This window comes from Panicum virgatum, chromosome 5K, assembly GCF_016808335.1.
Source record: "Panicum virgatum strain AP13 chromosome 5K, P.virgatum_v5, whole genome shotgun sequence".
NCBI classification, from domain to species: domain Eukaryota; kingdom Viridiplantae; phylum Streptophyta; class Magnoliopsida; order Poales; family Poaceae; genus Panicum; species Panicum virgatum.
The window spans coordinates 17,965,042-17,985,504 of record NC_053140.1 but is presented as its reverse complement, the minus strand read 5'-3'; the positions used below and the strand labels follow the sequence as shown (position 1 = coordinate 17,985,504).

The following is a 20,463-nucleotide window of genomic DNA, read 5'->3' as shown; positions in this document are numbered from 1 at the left end:
AGGTAAAATACAAACAGATCAACATTCCTGCACATGGCGATATGTGCACACCGTGCTATTTGCCGTCGGATGCCCATCGCACCAGGATACGAGCCGGTACTTTGTCTCTGCTTTGTTGCTAGTCTCTAATGTAACCGATCTGCGTCTACTTTCAATTTTCAAAAGTTGCAAAGGTGGGAAGCATGTGTTGTCACGTCAGCGCTAAACGCCAGCTGCAGGGACAACTTTTGTCGGTGCGGCATGGTGACAACTTGCACCTGTACTATGTCTTTTTTTATCAAGCATCGATTAAAAGCAAACAAGCATCTTCTCTTTCCTACTAATCCTGATGCAGGGGATGCACCAGGAAGGTGGCCATGTGGCCGGAAAACATGGACCGTCCAATCAGCGATCCAACGGTCCCCATTGGTCAACAAACCGGGTTTTTTGCAAAAAAAAAACTCTCGGACTTTCCCCAAATCAACCCGCAGTACAGCCTCTTCTCTCAGATTATTTTTGGAAAAAGCCCTCAATTTTTACCAAAATCAACCCACAGTCCAACCGTCAAGGTTCAGAGAAATTTACAATAAAAACCTTAAGTTTTTTGAAAATCAACTCGCAGTCTTGGCACTATCTCAGAATTTTTTTTAAAAAGAACCCTCGGATTCTAATTAAATCAAACAACAACCCGTTACGTCTGTTACTTCTACATGGGCAACATTATACGTAAAATTTGAACACCAAAATGTGTTAAAATTAAAAGTTGCTCATCATAAAATTCGATCAAGAATCCAAAAACTACAAGTTTATTATAGAGCAACTTTAAAATTCAAAACGCTTTCACAATTTATTTGCACAAATGCTTACATGCGATCCGTTGTATCTACAATTTGGACAACAAAATATCTTCAAATCAAAAAAATAATCAATACAAAAGTTGCTTAGAATTTTAAAATCTACAACTTTAGTATATAGCAAAATTTTATAAATTCAAAACATTTTTCTAATTCGTTCAACGTAACATCTTATTTTACTAAAAATATAACATAATTTCTTATGCTACTTCCAAAAAACACATCATATTTTAAAATAACCACTACTTCCTTAAAAAAATAAAACATCTATTAATTACCACATGATTTCACAAATACATTAACTTCCCGTCTAATTGTGCTCCGCCCTCCTTAATAAATTATTTCACTCCTTCTTTCACCACAATAAATACACCAACAAATGGCATAGCTCCATTTCGATACCTAAAATAATATAACACTTTGGCGAAACCAATCTACACTCCACGAACATCAAATTCACATAAAACCTCCCAGACTTTTACGAAACCAACCCCCTTAATGTGTATCGGTAACGGGTTGAATCGCCTTGCACATTTACATACTGCATATACCACAGCATTGACACCTATGATGACTGCCACATATAAGCTTTCTCGCTACGGATGCATGGACGATCTATAGATATATTTCAACGGTCCACATCTCACACACATACATTTAACAACCCAAATCAAATTTGACCGAGTCCGCAACAAAACTTTATAAGCACAGATATATACATATGTGATGGGCCTCTCGTGGGCACCAACGGCGCAACATTTTTCTAGTATAAATGAAAATTGCAGAAGCAAAAATATTATATTAAAATGATACAAATAATTTCGTCCATGGTAAAACTCTACATGCAAGCTCCAGATGGGAACAACTTAATGTATTTGCACATAAATGTTCAGAAACTTTTCTGATGATGACATATTGTTTTTGTGGGTGATGATGACATAATTTTTGTACATGGCAGAAAACTACAAAAATATTAAATACCTGAATATTGGGGATATATATTTTTGTGCACAATTAGTAAAGTTTTCTCCCTTCTTGTAGATGCACAAATTTTTGTCCAGAGGAAAACCACAAATTGAGTGTATGATAAATCAACACACTTCGCATAATATTTTGTGACACAAGAAAAAAATACATGAACTGGGTGCACAACTTTCTATACAAACAAGACAAATAGGATTCATGATTCAAGGTGGGGGAAAGGAAAATCTTCTATAGCCGCCTGTGCTTGCTCTAGATATATTTCAGGAAGCGGAAAGAGCTACGCCTAGTACGGCACTTCTAGCGCCCAGATGTTCGATCTGAAATTTTTTATGGGACGGCCCGTCGCAATATTGAAAAATACCACTTGCAACAGTAGAAATCAACGCTTGTAACGTCTAAAAGAATATGTATACAAATCACTCTGACATCCGATTCGAGGATGGAAACTTTCCGTTGCAACATGAACATTATATTTCATGTAACATTTATTGTAAAATATGCATAAACAATAGTTGCAATATCAATTCTTAACTATTGCAATATATGTCGGAGCGTCCAATTTTTTTAAGACATGGGACGTCTGATCTGTAGCATCACCGCGCCTAGTATCTACCTGCACTTGTCCAATTTTAAAATAGGAATGTGGGTCCGTACCTCTACTTATTTCTCTAAACCAATGCATCCGTATATCAAAAACATATAACACCTGTCAGACCTTTACCCAATCTCGGTAACCCAGCTCCACTGGTGGACAGGCACCATGCACCGTTGGGTACATGCTGCCCAACTCTCGTCTCTACCTGCTGCAGCCGGTCCATTAATACACTCCCACTTAGAAAAAATATGCTCGGATAAATGTGTGTGCATTGGGGTTCGAATTCGTGATTTGTGATCTCGCGCGTAGTCTACTCTACCATTCTACCCACACAGCACATGTGAGTATATAGGAGATGTTATTCTTTTGAAGAAACTAGGACAGACCAGTTAGTACCGGGTCATGACCATTTAGTACCGGACTATACCACGTAGTACTGGGTGGCGTTATGGTCCAGTACTAAATGGCTGGGGCCTCCAGAAGCCATTTAGTACCGGGTCATAACACCAACCGGTACTAAATAGTGGCATTTAATACCGGATGATGTTAAAAACTGATACTAAATAGCTTCGAGGGGTACTGTGCTATAGAATCGGTACTAAATTGACATTAATATCGGATTTAAAATAATCGGTACTGATTGGACGCGGACGAATGCCTCTTTTTCTGGCAGTGTCGGCCATCTGATTTTTGTTTTTCGGTCCCTAATCCCACGGCACGAGATAACGGAGCCGCAGCCGTCATCCCGTCCGGCTATCCCAGTTCTAACATTTTCCTTTCTCTGGCTGGAAGCTGGGATTGGTCTCGTACTCCCGTCTCCGTTCTAATCTTGCCGAATCTCCATCATCTGCTTTGTGTGCCCTATGGAGTAGCTCGATTCTGCGGCAAGAAGCTAAAGCTTGCGGAAGCACGAAGCCTGATTTGGGTTGGGCGAGCTTCACATTCAGCAAGAAATTTGATCTGGGCTGCAGCATGCCCGAGCTCGGTGGTGGGAGCTGATTTTGGAGGGTGGCTACTGGCTAGGATTCTGGCTTTGGGATTTCAATTTGGGAGGCCACGATCTTGATTCCTACTGTGGGTTCTCGTTTTGGACGGAGTAGTTTGATTGTTGCTGCATGGGATCTCAATTTGGGGGGGCAGGGAGATCAATTTCGGTGTTTCCTTGTCATCGGCGTTGAGCCGAGGTGTCGATTTGGGCGTCATGATATTCGACCTCGCTGAATTCAAATGGGTGACGCAGGAGCTTGGGACACCTGCTGCTGCGAACAAGAAGAGGACGGTCTAGCCTTCATGGACCTATTATCATGCTTTGGAGCTTTTTTTTCCTCCATTGATTTCTGCTATCCGGCGTAATTACTCAAGCGGTGGTAAAAAAGGAAAAGCGCATTGACGGCTCCGTTATTTATCTCGTGGCGTGGGATTAGGGGACAGAATTTAGAAGTTGGGTATTCTCTATTTTCTAAACAAGTCCATAGTAGGCATTCACACACGAGACTATCGTTTTCCTTAGGTCTGTCCGTCACTAAAGGGGTTTTGTTGTGCTAGCCGCATCATAACCATAACCGCACAGTTATCGTGCTCGGTATGTCACACCCGCTGCCCTCACGGCCTCGACGAAGATTACTAACCCAAACCACCACCTTGGTGGGTTCGTGGTATATAGTAAAATCACAATTCAACACACAGACCACAAAACATTCAATCTACTACTACCAAAAAAGAACGAAGTGAGTCTACCGTCCGTGGCTCTGCCCCCTCCCCGTGCGTCACTTCCCAACTCGCGAGCTCTGCCCCCCACATTTCTCGACGGATACTCTTCACGCGCACGACCCTCCTCCGCCGACCCCCGCCCCCGCGCCCCTCCTCCGTCGCCTCGCGCTCGGCGCCGCCGCTCTCGCCCTGGGCTCGCGCTCCTCCGGCCCGCGCGCGCCGCCGACCCGCGCTCCCCTCCTCCGCCAGCTCGGGGCCGCCAACCCGCGCCCCTTCCCCGCGCTCGGCACTGCCGCTCTCGCCCCGCGCTCGCCCCCGCCCGCGCTCCTCAAGCCCCCGCACCACCGAGCCGCGCGCCCCTCCTTCCCCGTCGCCACCGCCTCGCCGCTGCGTCGTCGCCGCCCAAGGAGCTCCCCCAGCAGGTGGTTCCGGGCCCGTGGCTACCGCCTCGCCGCCGCCCAGGGCGCTGCCCCCGTCGTGCGTCTGCCAGCAGTTGGTGGGTCGGCCGTCCACATCACCCGCACCCTCCGTTCTCCCCTGAAACGAAATCCCTGGTGCCTCAGCCACCGCAGTAGGCCAGCAGCCTGGGCGTGGTGGCCCTTCGCCGCGGCTCCAGGGGCGGCATCATCCCGGCTCTCCCACGCGGTGGCGGCCTGCGTCTCCTGCTGTGCCCCTGCCGCCCGCATCCAGAGTACGCACCCTTCTCCTCCTTCCCTCCCTTCCGCATGATTTGGCGGCTCGATCGGTGCGAGCTGCTGGGTAGCTGCGTCTCCTGCTGGAAGAAAAGTTTACTAGAGCATATACAACTATTAAAAACATTTGTACCTGAATGCCTTGCTTGCTTCCTGCGATGTATGCTGCTTATTTTATTCAGATTCAGAAAAAAACATCCCTTGTTGTTTTCTGTTGTATCCTGACTAAAAACTAAACGTGTGAATGTTATATAAGGGAGTGATGATCCTAAATTGGAGTAAATTGTATACATTTTCAGTGTTGGCAGCTTGCTTAGTGAGTTTGTTCACTTAGTTATAAGGACAGATGACCATGCAGTATTTCGTGTTACGGACCTACGGTTGCCTATTTGAGGCTTGAAATGGTGTACCAATGTTTGATGACAGTGTTAACAAATTGCAATATCATGTTGTTTCAGTTTTATCATGTTGGTCTCACTAGGCAACTGTGTAGATTGCACCTTACTACATGCTCGAATCCCTGCGGTATCTATTTATGGTGCCTGACAAATTTCAAGCTCCAACTATACTGCAATTGGTTGATTAATTTCCTTGCTATTATCATCTGTTCAAGTAAATCTTCATGAACTGGTAAACATGCCCTGTGCTATGCTGCAGTTTCTGGTTACACCTAACTATGTTTTGTTCGAATGACATCCCTGGCACAGTTAGCATTACCTGTGTTTGCACTGCTTGTTTGTGACAAATTTCAAGTTCCAACTATACTGCACTTGGTTGATTAATTCCCTTGCTATTATCATCTGTTCAAGTAAATCTTCATGGACTGGTAAACATGCCTTGTGCTATGCTGCAGTTTCTGGTTACACCTAACTATCTTTTGTTCGAATGACATCCCTGGCAGTTAGCATTACCTGTGTTTGCACTGCTTGTTTGATAAATAATACTCAAGGAGTAGCCTCTCTTTTTATGAATCAATACATACTATCCTGTTAAGTTAATAAGATGGAACTCATGTTTCCTGAGTCAATAAATATCAGCCTGTTAATATTTAATTAGAGGGATATTTTACTAAGTATTCATTGAGAAATTGTAGGATGAAGTTGAAAATTCTTTAGAGAAAGAAATGATATGGATGTGTGCACAAAAACGATGACCTGATGTTTTCAAGCACTCATTTGATGAAAAAGTTACATCTGGTATAAACTCGGTTAATGGCCCTCAATTAGATTTGGTAAAAGGAAACCACTTTTATTTGTTAAGCACTATAATCTTTTGATAACATAGAGGCAGGATGCTTCAAATATCTACGATCGTACCTTAATTTTTTGTTTGAGGTGTGGTTGATGCCACGCAAGTGACCAATCAGTTATTTATGCTTGCTATGGCGGTTCACGAAAGTTTGATTTCTGTCTCTTTCATGCATTGTTTTCTGTTGTGTTGATTCTTCAGAAATTGACATAGAGTATTAAAACCATCATTTTTTATGGTTCTTTATTTTAGCAATTCAAATCTTCGAATCTGTTTCATTGATTCCTTGCTAGGCCTTGATGTTGCATGGGTGCGCTTTGTTGGCCGTGACGAGACTTGTCTATCTGATAGGGTGATTTGGTGCTGCAGGGAGCTATTTATGACAACTCACAAGTCACAAATAGAGCCTCCATGGTTACATGGTGGTGTCCATTTGTACAGATGGATCCTCCAAGATATTTGGAACATCTGAACCACATTTATCACTATAATTAAGCTTTGCAGACTATATAAATAGCATCATAGATCATGAAAGGTGTATCTGCAAGATGATTACACCATAGTTCTGATTGCTTCTTCAGATAATGCGAACAAGATATATGAAACGCCAGAAATTGTGAACAAATGTCAATCAAAATAGATATTTTCTTTATAAGCTTAGTATTAAGATCTATAGATAGCACTGTTATAGTCTGATGCATATTTATCATGATTTTTTCGACTTCATAGAGGCCTTCTTCACCAGAAATTGTTCTTTCTTTGCTTGCAGAGTGACCATATGATATTATTGCTCTGGTGTTTGAAGATATTTTTTTTAACTTCATTTTTTGCTTGGATATGATGTCCAGCAAATAAATAATAATATTGGAACAGTAGCTTTTTGTTTCATCAATGCAAATCTACAGGATCTTGGATTACTTATTGATTGTGAAGTTAGCTTCATTTTGCATTGAATTCTTGTTTTTCACCCGTGGCAACGCATGGGCATGCAACTATCATGAAAAAAATAGAGGTAGAACTACAGGAGTCGATGGGTTATCAATATTTTAGTAGGTAAAGATATTTAGGTTCTCTGATCCAATCATGAAAAATAGCATTATCACTTCGAGAGGAAATATGTATCACACTGTAAACAAAACTATTTTTTTATATTGTTCGAGTTTGTTTCTAAAACTAAACTACATGGCAGATAACAATTATTCAGTTAGCCAAAAAGTAAAAAATGACATGGAGACACTACAAGAATCAGTAACTTAACTTAGCAGTTAACTTCATTGCTATAATTTGCAGAATTCTTTTTTTACTCCCAGTCCATTATGTTGATCATAATTTTTATAGGTATCATAACATGAGGGACATGACTGGACAACCAGCTGGACTTGATTTTGATGAGAATAGTGATTGGTTGCATACTAATAACTCCTATGTACGGGGAACTCCCCAACATGAGGGTACTGCGTCGAAGCTGACAGGTAAACAGCGGGTGATGTTGCATTTATCAGATATCACACTACACGCTAACCAAACTTTGTTGGCAGTGCTTTCTCAAGATCGTGCTGTCTATGGAGATTCCATTGCTGTATTGACCAATGCAGAGTCACAAGATGATCCAGGTTAGTGATTAGGTTAAAATTTACATATTCCTGTTAAACATGATATCATGGATTGATTGCATTAGAGAAACAGATGCACTTAGTATGTAGGTTGTGTTATTTATAACGCAGGGTCTGAGAGTGTACCCAGTTCACCGTCAGCAAACAATAATAATAAGCAACGTAAGCGGGAAAGGGAAAGAGCAAGGTATGCAGCAATGTCGCAGGAAGAGAAGAATGCAAAAAATCTGAGGAGACGTGTAGTGCGTCAGAAAAATAAAGGTGCTAGATAACATGCTTTTTTCCCTTTCCTTTTGGCTGATGACCGTTTGTGTGGTATGATAGCAATAAAGTTGCTCATATACATGAACTGTGTACATGTTCTGTTACTGTGGTTGTGTTATCAATAGAATGGCTTCTTTTGACTTCCAGTCGATTGAGTTTTGGTGGCATGCTTATTCATGAGGCATCTCAGGATGCTGATCATAAGCCCCTTGTATCATTTCACCTCCAACATTAGGGTTTTTTCTGCTATAGGCCTTCGAGTCAGTTTGGATGTCACTCATTTACTTATGTGTAGTATGTTCATGTCTGCTTCCATCTTATGCACGCTTCATTTAGTTTACTGCTTTGATGGCCTGTTCAACAATAAAATGGCTTCTTTGCCATGCGCTGGATTAAGTTTTGGTTGCATGCTAATTCGTGGGAATCTCATAATGCCAATCATAAGCCCCTTGCAGTAATTTCACCTCCAAATTTAGGGTGTGTTGTGCTATTTGCCTTTGTGTCAGTTTGGATGTCATTCCATGTATTTGTACGGGTATTTACTATATGTGGCTAAATTGGGTTTTTGATTATGTGTGGTTTACAGAATATCAGAGTCCCATGGAAATAAACGATTCTCAAGATCGTGCTCCATTTGGCGATTTGACAAACTACACTAATGAAGGTAACTGATGAAAACATATGATTGAAGGGATTACTTGAATTAAAAATATAGACGCACTAATTACATATGTTCTGCTATTTAAACTGCAGGGGCTGACAGTGAATCCAATTTACAGCCAGCAACCAATAGTACTGTGCAACGTAAGAGGGAAAGGGAAAGAACAAGGTATGCAGCAATGTCGCAGGAAGAGAAGAATGCGAAAAATATGAGGAGACGTGAAGCGCGTCAGAAAAAGAAAGGTGTTGCACGCATTTCATTTTTGCGGTGTTACAAATAATTACATGTAATCTGGATGGATCAATATTTCAGTGTTGTTACAAATTAGTTGGACCTTTTAATACTTCGATATGCTTCGTAACATTAACTCATGTATATCTACCTTGGTTTTGAGTTTGTGTGGTCCTCATAATATCAGAAAAAGAATATGTTGCCAATTAGAGTGCCAATTAGACTTTCTGAAACTCCATTTGATGTGCTGTTTTAAGTTGGATTTTTACTACCTTTTCCTATTATATTTATAAAAAATATTTGTAGAGGAGGTCGGTGCATTGAACGATGAAAATGAAAATTTTGATCCTGATAAAAGTAACGACCACCTCCAAATCAACAATTCATATCAACCCAATGATGTCGACAATCACGACCAATCCTTCCAATCACCAAAGCTAGGTGACAAGTGTGCAGCTGGGGTGTCTCTTGAAGTCTCTGACAAGAACAACTTTGATTCTGTATCCCATATTACGACGAGAAAGTCAAAGAGCATGTATAGTAGGGAGTGGTACAAAAACTTGACTCCAGCGCAAAGGAAAGCTAGAATTGAGCGCAATAACATGGCACGGTTGGAGGGGAAGAGAGCATGCAAACGAGGAAAAAAAAGAGTTGAGAAAGAATAGACTGCATCCTCACTCCATCGCCATGGACATTTTGTACCTGAACTTTTGGATCCGGCTAAGGATGGTGCAAAAGTAAGTGCAGCCGATGTGACTATTCCCCAGTTTGACTGGACGCCAATCTACATACCACCATCACGTGAAGAACAGTCACTTGATCCCGAGACCCCAGAAATGCTTGCTGGCCGCTTAAACCATAGGCATCATATTACACACGGAGAAAGACATTCATTGTTAACATGTCGGAATCGACATTTTGCGTCAAACATGGCAAGAAAATCTTGTCGGACAGTACATGAAATTCAAGGCATTTATGAAGATACTGAGGAAGAAGTCAGTTTACCGCAACCCCCGACTCAATCGACTGATACTATGGAAGGTAGTTACAATTACTATATTTTCATGCTGATACATGTATTATAACTTAAAACCTATCTTAACAAAAAATCGTGTTACATGTTTTATAGATAGTCTTGACCAAAGCAAACCAAAATATACGGGGATCGAGCATGTACAAATAGTATAGATGATGGTAATTTCTTTATTTTCTTAGATTAATATTACTATTTCTTTCGCACATGACATCATCCATTTCATTAACCTGTGTGCCTAACTCACAGCCGAGGATGATTGCACCGAGGATGATTGTGATGAGGACGTGATATTCGAGGAGGACGACAAGGAGTTTGAAGGATACCTCTTTGCAGGCCAAGGTACATATATTTCCGTCTGAAGACAAATTCCAAGATGCTTTAATAGCATCGCTAAATATGTCTAACACGTTACTGCTTAAATACTCCACTTTAGATGACGACACCGAAGAGAAAGTCCCACTCAACGATGCGAATGATGACTCTGGTTCAATCCCAGATGTATCAGATCTGTACGACGCAGTGTATGCCAATATGCCTGAGGATACCCATATGTTGGAGCCTGTTGAGAACTGCCCGAAATGCAACGCGAAGAAGTTTGAGTTTGAGCCCCCCGAATTCTGCTGCCGCAGCGGGAAGATTGAGCTATCCACACCTGATACACCACCCGAGCTCATGAGGCTGTGGTCAAGTTTAGATGCTGATGCTAGGCACTTTCGTGCGAACAATAGATTTTTCAATGGGCATTTCTCATTCACTTCACTATATTGTCAGCTTGATCGTATCACCACCAATATGAGGACTGCTGGGGTATACACATTTCGTGCGCATGGCCAAATTTACCATAACGTTAGGTCGTTTGGTAAAGAAGATGGTAAGGAACCTAGACACCTGGAACTTTACTTCTATGATGACGACCCGAGCCTTGAGTATCGTTTCCAGAAGTGCCGGCAGAAGTGCGTAGAGATGGACAAGGAGGTGATTCGGAAGTTGGTCGACATCATGAGTGGCAATCCGTACTCTGAACATCTCAGGAGTTTCGGGCAGAATGAAAATCTTAATGACTATCACGTGGAATTGAACCTTGATTAGCGGTTAGACCAGAGAACATATAACACACCGCTCACATCCAAATTGGCTGCTGTATGGGTAGAAGGGAGCGAGCGTCGAGGTCAATTCGAGCATAGTGTTCTCCTGTAAGGGAAGGATAGGTCTATACATGGCATCCGGTCATATCATGGGTGCTACGACGCACTCTCGTATCCTCTGTTTTTTTCCAAGAGGTGAACTGGGGTGGCACAACATGATTCCAAAGGCAGGTGTTACTATGGAACAAGTGAATAACGCTCATGAGATACGCAGACAACGTGGGCAGGGTAATGGTGATGATGTTTTAGGTAATTTATTTTGACATAACTCATGCAATGTATCGCATAGGACGTCCAATCATGGTCACTAATATAATATTCTTGTATGTACAGATTCTGCCGGAAATTTATGTGTGTCTGTACGTGATTACTACTGCTACAAGTTTCAGATGCGGCCAGGAATATTTAACCCAATATTGCATGGCAAGCGTCTTTTTCAGCAGTTTGATGTGGACACATACGTCAAGATCGAGAGCTCTCATTTAGATTACATCCGTAATAACCAGGATCAGATAAGGGCTGATCTATACCAAGGTCTTGTTGACAGCCTTCAAGCCGGCGAGGGTCGAGCAGATGCAGTTGGCAAGCGTACTGTGCTGGGTACGTCATTCATTGGAGGGCCTCGGGATATGAGGCGGCGGTATATGGATGCTATGGCATTGGTGCGAAAATATGGTAGACCTGATATATTTCTCACGATGACCTGCAATCCTAATTGGGATGAGATCAGGAGTTCACTTTACCCGGGCCAGACACCACAGGATCGTCCAGATCACGTCGCCCGGGTCTTCAGGGCAAAACTTGAGGAGTTGAAAAAAAGTTTGCTTGAAGATCACATCCTTGGAGAGGTCCAGGCCTATGTATATGTCGTTGAGTTCCAGAAGAGGGGATTGCCACATGCCCATTGGTTGCTTATAATGCGCAACAAGTTCAAACTCATGTGCCCCGAGCAGTATGACCTTCTTATATCAGCTGAGCTACCAAATAAGAAGAAGTACCCAGAGCTGTACAAGATGGTCACCAAGCATATGATGCATGGGCCGTGCGGTTTGCTAAATATGAATTGCCCGTGCACGAAGGGTCGTGGTTCATGCAAGAATCACTACCCGTGCCCTTTCTGTGAGGCCACCTCACAGGGCAAGAATTCTTATCCCGTTTATAGGCGACGTGATGACGGGAGTAAGGAAAAAATCCGAGGCCAGGAGCTAGACAATCAATGGGTCGTCCCTTACAACCCTTACCTACTGCAGTTGTTCAACTGCCACATCAATGTTGAGGCATGCGAGAGCATTAAATCTGTGAAATATTTGTTCAAATACATATACAAGGGGCATGACCGAGCGTCCATGGCCGTGAGAGAATCTGACAAGGAGGATGAAAAGGGAAACATCGACGAAATCAAGCAATACAGAGACGCCAGGTGGGTTACACCTCCAGAGGCACTGTGGAGGATATACTGATTTGACTTGAGTAAGGTCCATCCACCCGTAAAGCAGCTGCAACTTCATCTTCCTGACATGCACATGGTCTCATTCCATCAATGGCAGAAGCTCAAAGATGTGGTTAACCGTCCAGGGGTCGAACAGTCAATGCTGACGGCGTACTTTGAGGCAAATAGGTTACACGAGAAAGCTCGTGGAATCCTCTACCGTGATTTCCCCGAGCATTTTATGTGGCAATCTAATGGAAAATTTTGGCAGTGGAGAAAATATAAAAACCGTGGCCAAGTTGGTAGAATTGTCTCGGCTCATCTGGCTGAAGGTGAACGCTACTATCTTCGTGTTCTCTTAAACCACGTCACCGGTGCTACCTCATATCAGCATTTGAGGACGGTGGACAGTGTGTTGCAGCCAACATTTCGAGAGGCCGCAGAAAAAAGGGGCTTGATCGAAGAGGACACCACACTTGATGATTGCCTTACAGAAGCCACAATATACCAGATGCCGTCCTCACTGCGAAGGCTATTTGCAACAATTTTGGTATTCTGCGAGCCAAGTGATGTGTTCGGGCTATGGTAGAAACATCTAGATGCAATGTCAGAGGACTACCAACGCAAATGTCCTTCCCCTACGGCCGTGGAACAAATGGTACTGATTGACCTTAGAAATATGTTGCAATCGATGGGGAAGGACATAAAGTCATTCCCACTACCCAATATCGACAACACCTATGACACAGCAAGCGGTATCCCACGTGAGATCTTTAAGGAGGTAATCATAGCTCCCAGTGCGGATGATGTGGCTTTGTCCGAGTCCTTGAACAGCGAGCAGAGGGCTGCATATGATGAGATCATGGCTGCGATTGACACGGATGAAGGCGGCTTGTTCTTTGTGGATGGACCCGGCGGCACTGGGAAGACTTTCTTAACAGGGCACAGCTCGCTAGAGTACGTAGTGAAAACAAGCTTGCTGTGGCGACAGCTACATCTGGTGTTGCCGCCTCCATCATGCCTGGTGGAAGAACCGCCCACTCTCGCTTCAAAATACCACTTACTATTGAGGATGGTGGATTATGTAGCTTCACGAAACAAAGTGGTACTACAAAGCTACTACAGGGAATATCTCTTACGCTTCGTTTGGATGTATGTATTCAGCCTAAGAATTTGGAATTGGCATTTGTAACCTCCAATTGCAGCTGTTTGGTTGCTTCAAAATTCAAAATTGGAATTAGACCTCAATACCAACCGGCATTCATAGTACTCATGCCCTTCCTCCCTCAATACCGAGCCATACCCCTTCGTATTGGACAGAATTGCCCGTTTCTTCTCCGCCCGCGGCACACTCTTCCCCGCGCACGACACCTTTCCCCGACACCTCCGCCGTCGCAGCGCTCGCCGCTGCCGCGACCCTTCCCCACTTCCTCGCAGCCGGCGGCCCGGCACCCCTTCCGTCCTTCCTCACGACAGGCCCCAGCCGGCGCAGGCGCCCAGCCGCCCCTTCCCTTCTTCCTCGTGGCGGGCTCCTCCCGTTCTTCCTCGCAGCCGGCGGTGGCACCTCCGTCCTGTGCCGTCCCGCCATCCCTGCACCTCCGCCGGCCCACTCCCGCCCCTCTGCCCCTCCACCGGCGTGATGTGGCCACGCGGCGCATCCCATCCTTCGCTGGCCCGGCCCTGCGCCGTCCCGCTCCTACCCTTCCACCGGCGTGATGCACTCCATGGCCTCCTCCACCGAGCCCTGCCCTGCTCCCCTCGATGCGGCGCGGCGGAGATCGATTCGGTGTCGGGGATACTCAATCCAGCAGTGGCAGAGCTCGATTTAGTGCCGGCAAACCCAAATTCGGCCGCGGCAAGGCTCGATTTGGTGCCAACAAGCCTCAAGCGTCCCCGCGCGAGCATGCCATCCCTCAAGCGTCCCTACGGCTGGCGGTCCTCCAGCTTTCGCTCCGACGCGGCCGCCCACCGCCGCCACTGACCCCTCTCTACCCCGGAGGCGCAACCACGAGCACTCCGCAGCTTCCATTTCGAGGTCGACGACGGAGGAGCGGCATGGTTGGGAGGTAAGAGGAGCGGCGGCCCGTCTTCTCCACGGCCAGCCGCGACGTCCTGTTCTAGCGTCCTCCTCTTTCAATTCCATGTGTATACATCCAAACAGGAATTGAATTGTTTTGCTTCTTAGGATTCCAAGGTCCAATGCATTGGTCATCCAAACAATAGAATTTGAATTGAGTCCATTTCAATACCATGGTTGTTTTGGTATCGAACCCAATTCAATAGCATGCCCTCCAATATCGACATCCAAACGGAGCATTATAATTTGGGATGAGGCTACTATGACAAAGAGGCAAGTAGTGGAGGCTCTTGACAAAAGCTTGAGGGATATAATGGATCGACCGGAGCTGCCGTTTGGTGGGAAGACTGTTGTTTTCGGTGGAGATTTCAGGCAGGTCCTCCCTGTTATCCGAAAGGGGTCGAGGGCTCAAATAGTTGACGCTTCGCTGCGGAGGTCGTACCTTTGGGATTTGATGCGGCATCTAAAGTTGGTGCGTAACATGCGGGCACAGAGTGACCCATGGTTTGCAGATTATCTCTTGCGCATCAGTGGTGGAACAGAGGAGGTAAACGGTGATGGAGATGTCTGTCTCCCGGATGATATATGTGTGCCTTATACTGGAGATGGTAAGGATCTTGATAGATTGATTGAATGTATATTCCCAAAGCTGAATGAGAACATGGCAAGCAAAGACTATATCACTTCAAGGGCGATTTTGTCAACACGAAATGAGCGGGTAGATATGATTAATATGAAGATGATCAGTAGTTTTCGAGGGGACGAGATGGTTTATCATAGCTTCGACTCTGCAATTGATGATCCACATAACTATTACCCCTCGGAGTTTCTTAACACATTGACCCCAAATGGTTTACCTCCACACGTGCTAAAGCTTAAGATCGGCTGCCCAATCATATTGCTTAGAAATATCGACCCTGCGAATGGACTCTGCAACGGAACGAGACTGGTGGTATGAGGATTCGCAAAGAACTCAATCAATGCTGAAATTGTATTGGGCCAGCATGCTGGAAAGCGGGTTTTTCTCCCTCGGATACCCTTATGCCCATCAGATGATGAGATGTTCCCGTTCCAGTTCAAGAGGAAGCAATTCCCTATTAGACTCAGCTTTGCCATGACGGTTAACAAGGCACAAGGGCAAACTATTCCCAACGTGGGGGTGTATTTGCCCGAACCCATGTTCTCACATGGTCAGTTGTACGCTGCGCTATCTAGAGCAACTTCCAGATCAAACATTAAGATCCTTGCACTCCCACCTAATGCTGACGAAGGCGACAAGGAAGATGAAAACAAGGATAAGAAGAAATCCCAGAAGAAGGACAAGAGAAAATCAAGTGTGAAGGAGAGGAAAAAAGTGTTGGATAACGAGAAGAAAAAGACACCGATGAGAAATGGTACATACACAAAGAATATTGTGTATAAGGAGGTCCTAACGCCATAGATGATAATCCGCCTTCATCATGGTTCTGTAATTTGCAGCTTTGGATTGCAATGTCCTTGCATACTACTATCAAATCTATAAATTTTTCAATTGGTACCAAACTGTGTAAGTATCAAAAGTTGTAAAGATTGTTGTTGTGTTGTAAATTGATCTGGGATAATATGTCCGAACAAAATGCTGCATATTACTGCAAGTCCGTAGCTTTCTTACGGCGGATTACACAGAGCTAGGAAACCAAAACAATCTTAACATGATGGCCAAGGATGCTATTGAGCCATCTTAAATATGCAGATTTAGTTTTATGCAAGCGAGTTGATGTTTCCTTCAATGTTTCAATCGATCCGCAAACAGCAAGGCACCGCTAGCCTTGACCACAGCCCGAGTGCAAAGTCGTCAAAGTCTTTTCTTTTCTCGCCAACACTAATCTCGTGCAAGGGTCTCTCGTTTCCTCTATACAATATGATTGAAAGGAATGTTGTCGTAGGTATTCCACGGGCTATCTAGTTCTGCAGTATATGTCTGCGTGGAAAAGTACGCTAAACACGGTAATTTATAAGGTGAGTATACTACTTTGTGCAAAAAAATATTTCGTGATCTTTAATAATTATCTCTATCGATCACATATGAGATGTATACTTATGTATTCGAATTGTCTGCAGGATGCTCGCACCATGCGTCAGAACTTCATCATCGATCTGTTGACATCGGACTTGAATTCTTATAAAAGTTTACTTCCTACGGACGTAAAAAATTATCTTAGCCACATCGTAGGAAGAGATATAAAATAGAATATAGTGTACACTTGTTTGAATATTCAGTTGACCTTGGCGACAATGGTGAATATTTGTTGGCATATTTGCATCTTTTTATAATTGAATCTTTAGCTCAGACTATTGGTATCCAGTTGGATGTTTGATTTGCATTATAATTTGTCCTAAGCTGGTTTGCTTGGGTGCATGGGCTTGTTTTGATCCAATTGAGCCTGACTCGTGTTCTCTGATTGGTTGCGCATTTTGTCTTGATCTGTGGAGTGTGTTTCCCTGCTCATGAAGTGTGTTTTCACCCTTATTTCACCTGCATACAAATATTTACCAACACTTGTGGAAATGGTTAGTAATAAACCCCTACCACTATGTTGATGTTTACATTTTATGTATTTATGCAGGAGTTGACGGCCTATATTTGGTACTTAAGAGCCGTCAACAACTCCTCCACACTTAGCCTTGGCTCGTCCTCGAGTAAAGCAGAAAGGATTAAGGTGAAACATGAATTCCAGAGGTATGAAGCGAGCATAAGAGATATTCCAAACCATACCTTGTACTTGTGAACTTTGAAGTGTCTATCATGCCATCTTGGGTAGTTGGGGAATGGAATGGTCTTGAATCAAATCACTTCTGCTCCTCATTTGATTCTCTCAGATCGCTCAATGTGTATATGTCCTCACCATGGCATTTTACTTGCCTTTCCTTCATCCTACCTCTAATGATGGCTATATGTGGAGCTCAAGGTAGGGTATGGAAGATAAGGCATACTTGTCTCACATATATTGCATTGTCAAAAATCGGATCCAAAGAGAAAAACAAGTCATACAATCAGATCAAGATGTGCACGTGCATGGATTGTGATGGATGGAATGGAAACTCCTTTTGTATGATCTCTCTCCCTATATAAATTCTCTTGAGAGCATGGCTATCTTTCTCTCTCTCTCTCTCTCTCTCTCTCTCTCTCTCTCTTTTTCATGGACCTTCATGTGCCCACATTTTTTTTCTTTTTTTTTTCAATACTTGGACCTTCATGTGTCCATATTTTTTTCTCGATAGCCCATGCCTCTCTTCTTTTTTTTTAACAAAAATTGGAGAGAGAGAGAGAGAGACCAATACATATAGTGGAGCAATTATTTTGTGGAATGAGTGGATGGTACAATGCTAACTTCTCAAAGAAGCATAGCACATGGGTATGTGGTGTGCATGTGAATCTTGATCATGAAAGCATGAAAAGAATTATCTCAAGGGTCACAACAATTTGACAAAGCTCAATGCAAAAATAAGTAGCATATGTGTATGTGGTTTTCAAGAAGTATCATCATATGGCTTTGGTAGGACTTTGGCATATCAAAGAGGAGCTTCGCAAAGGTTTTTACACATTTTCAAATAAATTTCCCAAGCACTTAAACAATAAAGAGCGAAGATCATATCATTCAAACCATATCTCAAACATCAACTACTTAGATAAGCATGCTTTCCTAAAGATTTTTGTTCACAAGCATCAAGATGATAAGCATGGAATAGAACATATGCAAGCCAACCATAGGAAACATGTAGAGCAGGTGCAACACATTGATTCATTTTGAGTTTGATTTTAGTGAATAAGATTTAAAGACCATTCAAACTCATGAATCAAAGGGAGTTGAGAGGTAGAGGATGCACATACTATTGCTCTTTAAGAAGGTGGGGATCAAGGCAATGGTGATTCAGCCAAACCACTAGGTGGCTGGCTGAATTTGGTGTCCTTGCCTTGTCTCTTGTCATGTTGGTGCAAACGATGTTGTGCGATGCATCTGTGGGAGATCGGAGATCTCGAATGTGTATGACAATGATGATCTTGAGAGATCTCCCCCACACTTGCACTTGTACCTGGTGTCTGGCGATCATCGGGCGATCTCCCGGCAGGGCTTTGTTTAATGTCAAAAGCAGGACATTGAGAGTACTTACCATAGCATCTTGTTGATGAAGACTTCAATGTTGCCGCCATGGTAATTCCTCTCTTTTTTTTCTTTTTTTTATAGAGAGCAAGATGCAGGAACTAACACCAATTCAAAGACAAGATATGTATTGAGAAAGAACTTACTTCGGGGCACTCACATACCTCCCCCACACTTGGAGTTTGCAAAACTTCAAGTGTATGGAGTTCAAGTCTCCTTCTGTAGTTGTTCCTTTGTCATGGCATATCGAGGGGTTGTAGTTGGTGTAGCTCTCATGTTCGTAGGTGTTGTTTGTCCGTCATTCTTCTTGATCTCCCCCTAGAAAGGTTAGCGACCAAAAATACCCGAAGGAAAAATACATCCTACAACATGCTCTTGCTTTTATTGAAGGGAAATAAATAAATGATAATCCGGGCTATCTCCCGGTAGTGCTTTGTTTTTATGGTCATAAGCTCGACCATGAGAACCCTTGTAGCCATCATTGGTGGTGGGTCATTATTTTACCACCAATTGTTGCAGCTAGCTATAAGGTTAGTGCCACGGTGCACCCACAAAATCTGCAATGTTTACGATAAACATATACATCTACAACCAACCTCCTGAAAGTTTTACAGAAGAGGACCATAAGGTGGTTGTAGTCCTTGTGTGTGCAAGGTGCACTAAGCATGTCTGACTCTGGAGTTGCATTGAATGAGCATGGTATTTCAAAGATGACGGTCCCATGCTCATTTGTGGAATCCTTTTCATCGGACTCCAGAGTCGGCGCCTCACAAAATTCCATGGCCCATCGATTCTCCATCTCAAAAGATTTATCATGGGAAAGCATAGTTGAATCTCGATTATGGTCGAGAACAACTTTCTCGGGGCCAGAGGGAAGAGGCTCAAACTCGCTCAAGAGGGATAATGATCATTCGTCTTCACAAAAGTGAAGGGTAACTTCCGAGTCGTGCTCTTCGGAAGCAGCAGATTTTGCAACCTCGGAGAGAATGGACTTGGATGGTATGAACAGAGATTCATGCATCATTTCCTTGAGCGGGTTTGGCTTGGGAAAATGCATCGCCATAGAATTTTCTAAGCAAGAGACAGTTGCAGAAGCGGTTTTCCTAAGCTTTTTGTCTAGACTCCCTTGAGATATGAGAAGTTTTTCAAATGGGAAACCTAGGAGAAGATCAAAATCGAGGATACAAAGATATGGAAATCTAAGTTGACCTCAATTTTGTCTACTATGAGTGGCACGGGCTGTCTTGGGCCTCCTTGTCCTAACCTTATGGGTCTTGGCCTGTCCTAAGCTAGTTTGCTTGGGTGCATGGGCTTGTTTTGATCCAATTGAGCATGACTCGTGTTCTCTGATTGGGATTGGTTGCGCATTTTGCCTTGATCTGTGGAGTGTGTTTCCCTGCTCATGAAGTGGGTTTTCACCCTTATTTCACCTGCATATAAATATTTACCAACACTTGTGGAAATGATTAGTAATAAACCCCTACCACTATGTTGATTTTTACATTTTATGTATTTATGCAGGAGTTGACGGCCTATATTTGGTACTTAAGAGCCGTCAACACTCTCTTCCTCTTAATGAAATATGTGCTCAGGCACGGTCTCGAAAAAAAAGGTATACATGGTAGGTGAGTAAATGCCTACAGCTATACGTATCTAATACATAGTTTCTTCGAAGGGGTCTTTCCTTGAGAAGCACTTATCCATCCAAAACCTTGAGGGCAAATCACACTGGCGCACAAAAAGAAATTTGGCATGCCTTGAAGCCCTACTATTTATATTGAGCTGCCTATGCCGTTTTTTATG

The 20,463-nt window shown here is 43.4% G+C and overlaps 1 protein-coding gene across 4 annotated transcripts; it reads left to right on the top strand.

Annotated features, from left to right (window-relative positions):
• Positions 1-4,411: 4,411 nt before the first annotated feature.
• Positions 4,412-9,042, top strand: LOC120706760 (bromodomain-containing protein DDB_G0270170-like). 4 transcript variants are annotated; one of them, XM_039991476.1, is made up of 6 exons: positions 4,416-4,813; positions 6,356-7,534; positions 7,601-7,675; positions 7,766-7,936; positions 8,526-8,603; positions 8,693-9,042. In XM_039991476.1, exons 2-6 carry the CDS (start codon positions 7,411-7,413, stop codon positions 8,878-8,880), a joined length of 636 nt encoding a protein of 211 aa, XP_039847410.1. In that variant the 5' UTR covers positions 4,416-4,813; positions 6,356-7,410; the 3' UTR covers positions 8,881-9,042. The 4 variants fall into 4 exon arrangements, with proteins under 4 accessions (XP_039847412.1, XP_039847410.1, XP_039847409.1 ...); XM_039991475.1 differs by having other exon boundaries at positions 4,418-4,813; positions 7,401-7,534; XM_039991477.1 differs by having other exon boundaries at positions 4,425-4,813; positions 7,401-7,534; positions 7,787-7,936.
• Positions 9,043-20,463: the final 11,421 nt, after the last annotated feature.

What these genes read in the sequence shown, in the direction of transcription:
- LOC120706760 (XM_039991476.1), top strand. Translation starts at nt 7,411, where the DNA reads ATGAGGGACATGACTGGACAACCAGCTGGACTTGATTTTGATGAGAAT. An exon ending in AGAGTCACAAGATGATCCAG is followed by an intron (nt 7,676 to 7,765) that starts GTTAGTGATTAG and finishes CTTAGTATGTAG; the next exon opens with GTTGTGTTATTTATAACGCA. An exon ending in AGTGCGTCAGAAAAATAAAG is followed by an intron (nt 7,937 to 8,525) that starts GTGCTAGATAAC and finishes TGTGGTTTACAG; the next exon opens with AATATCAGAGTCCCATGGAA.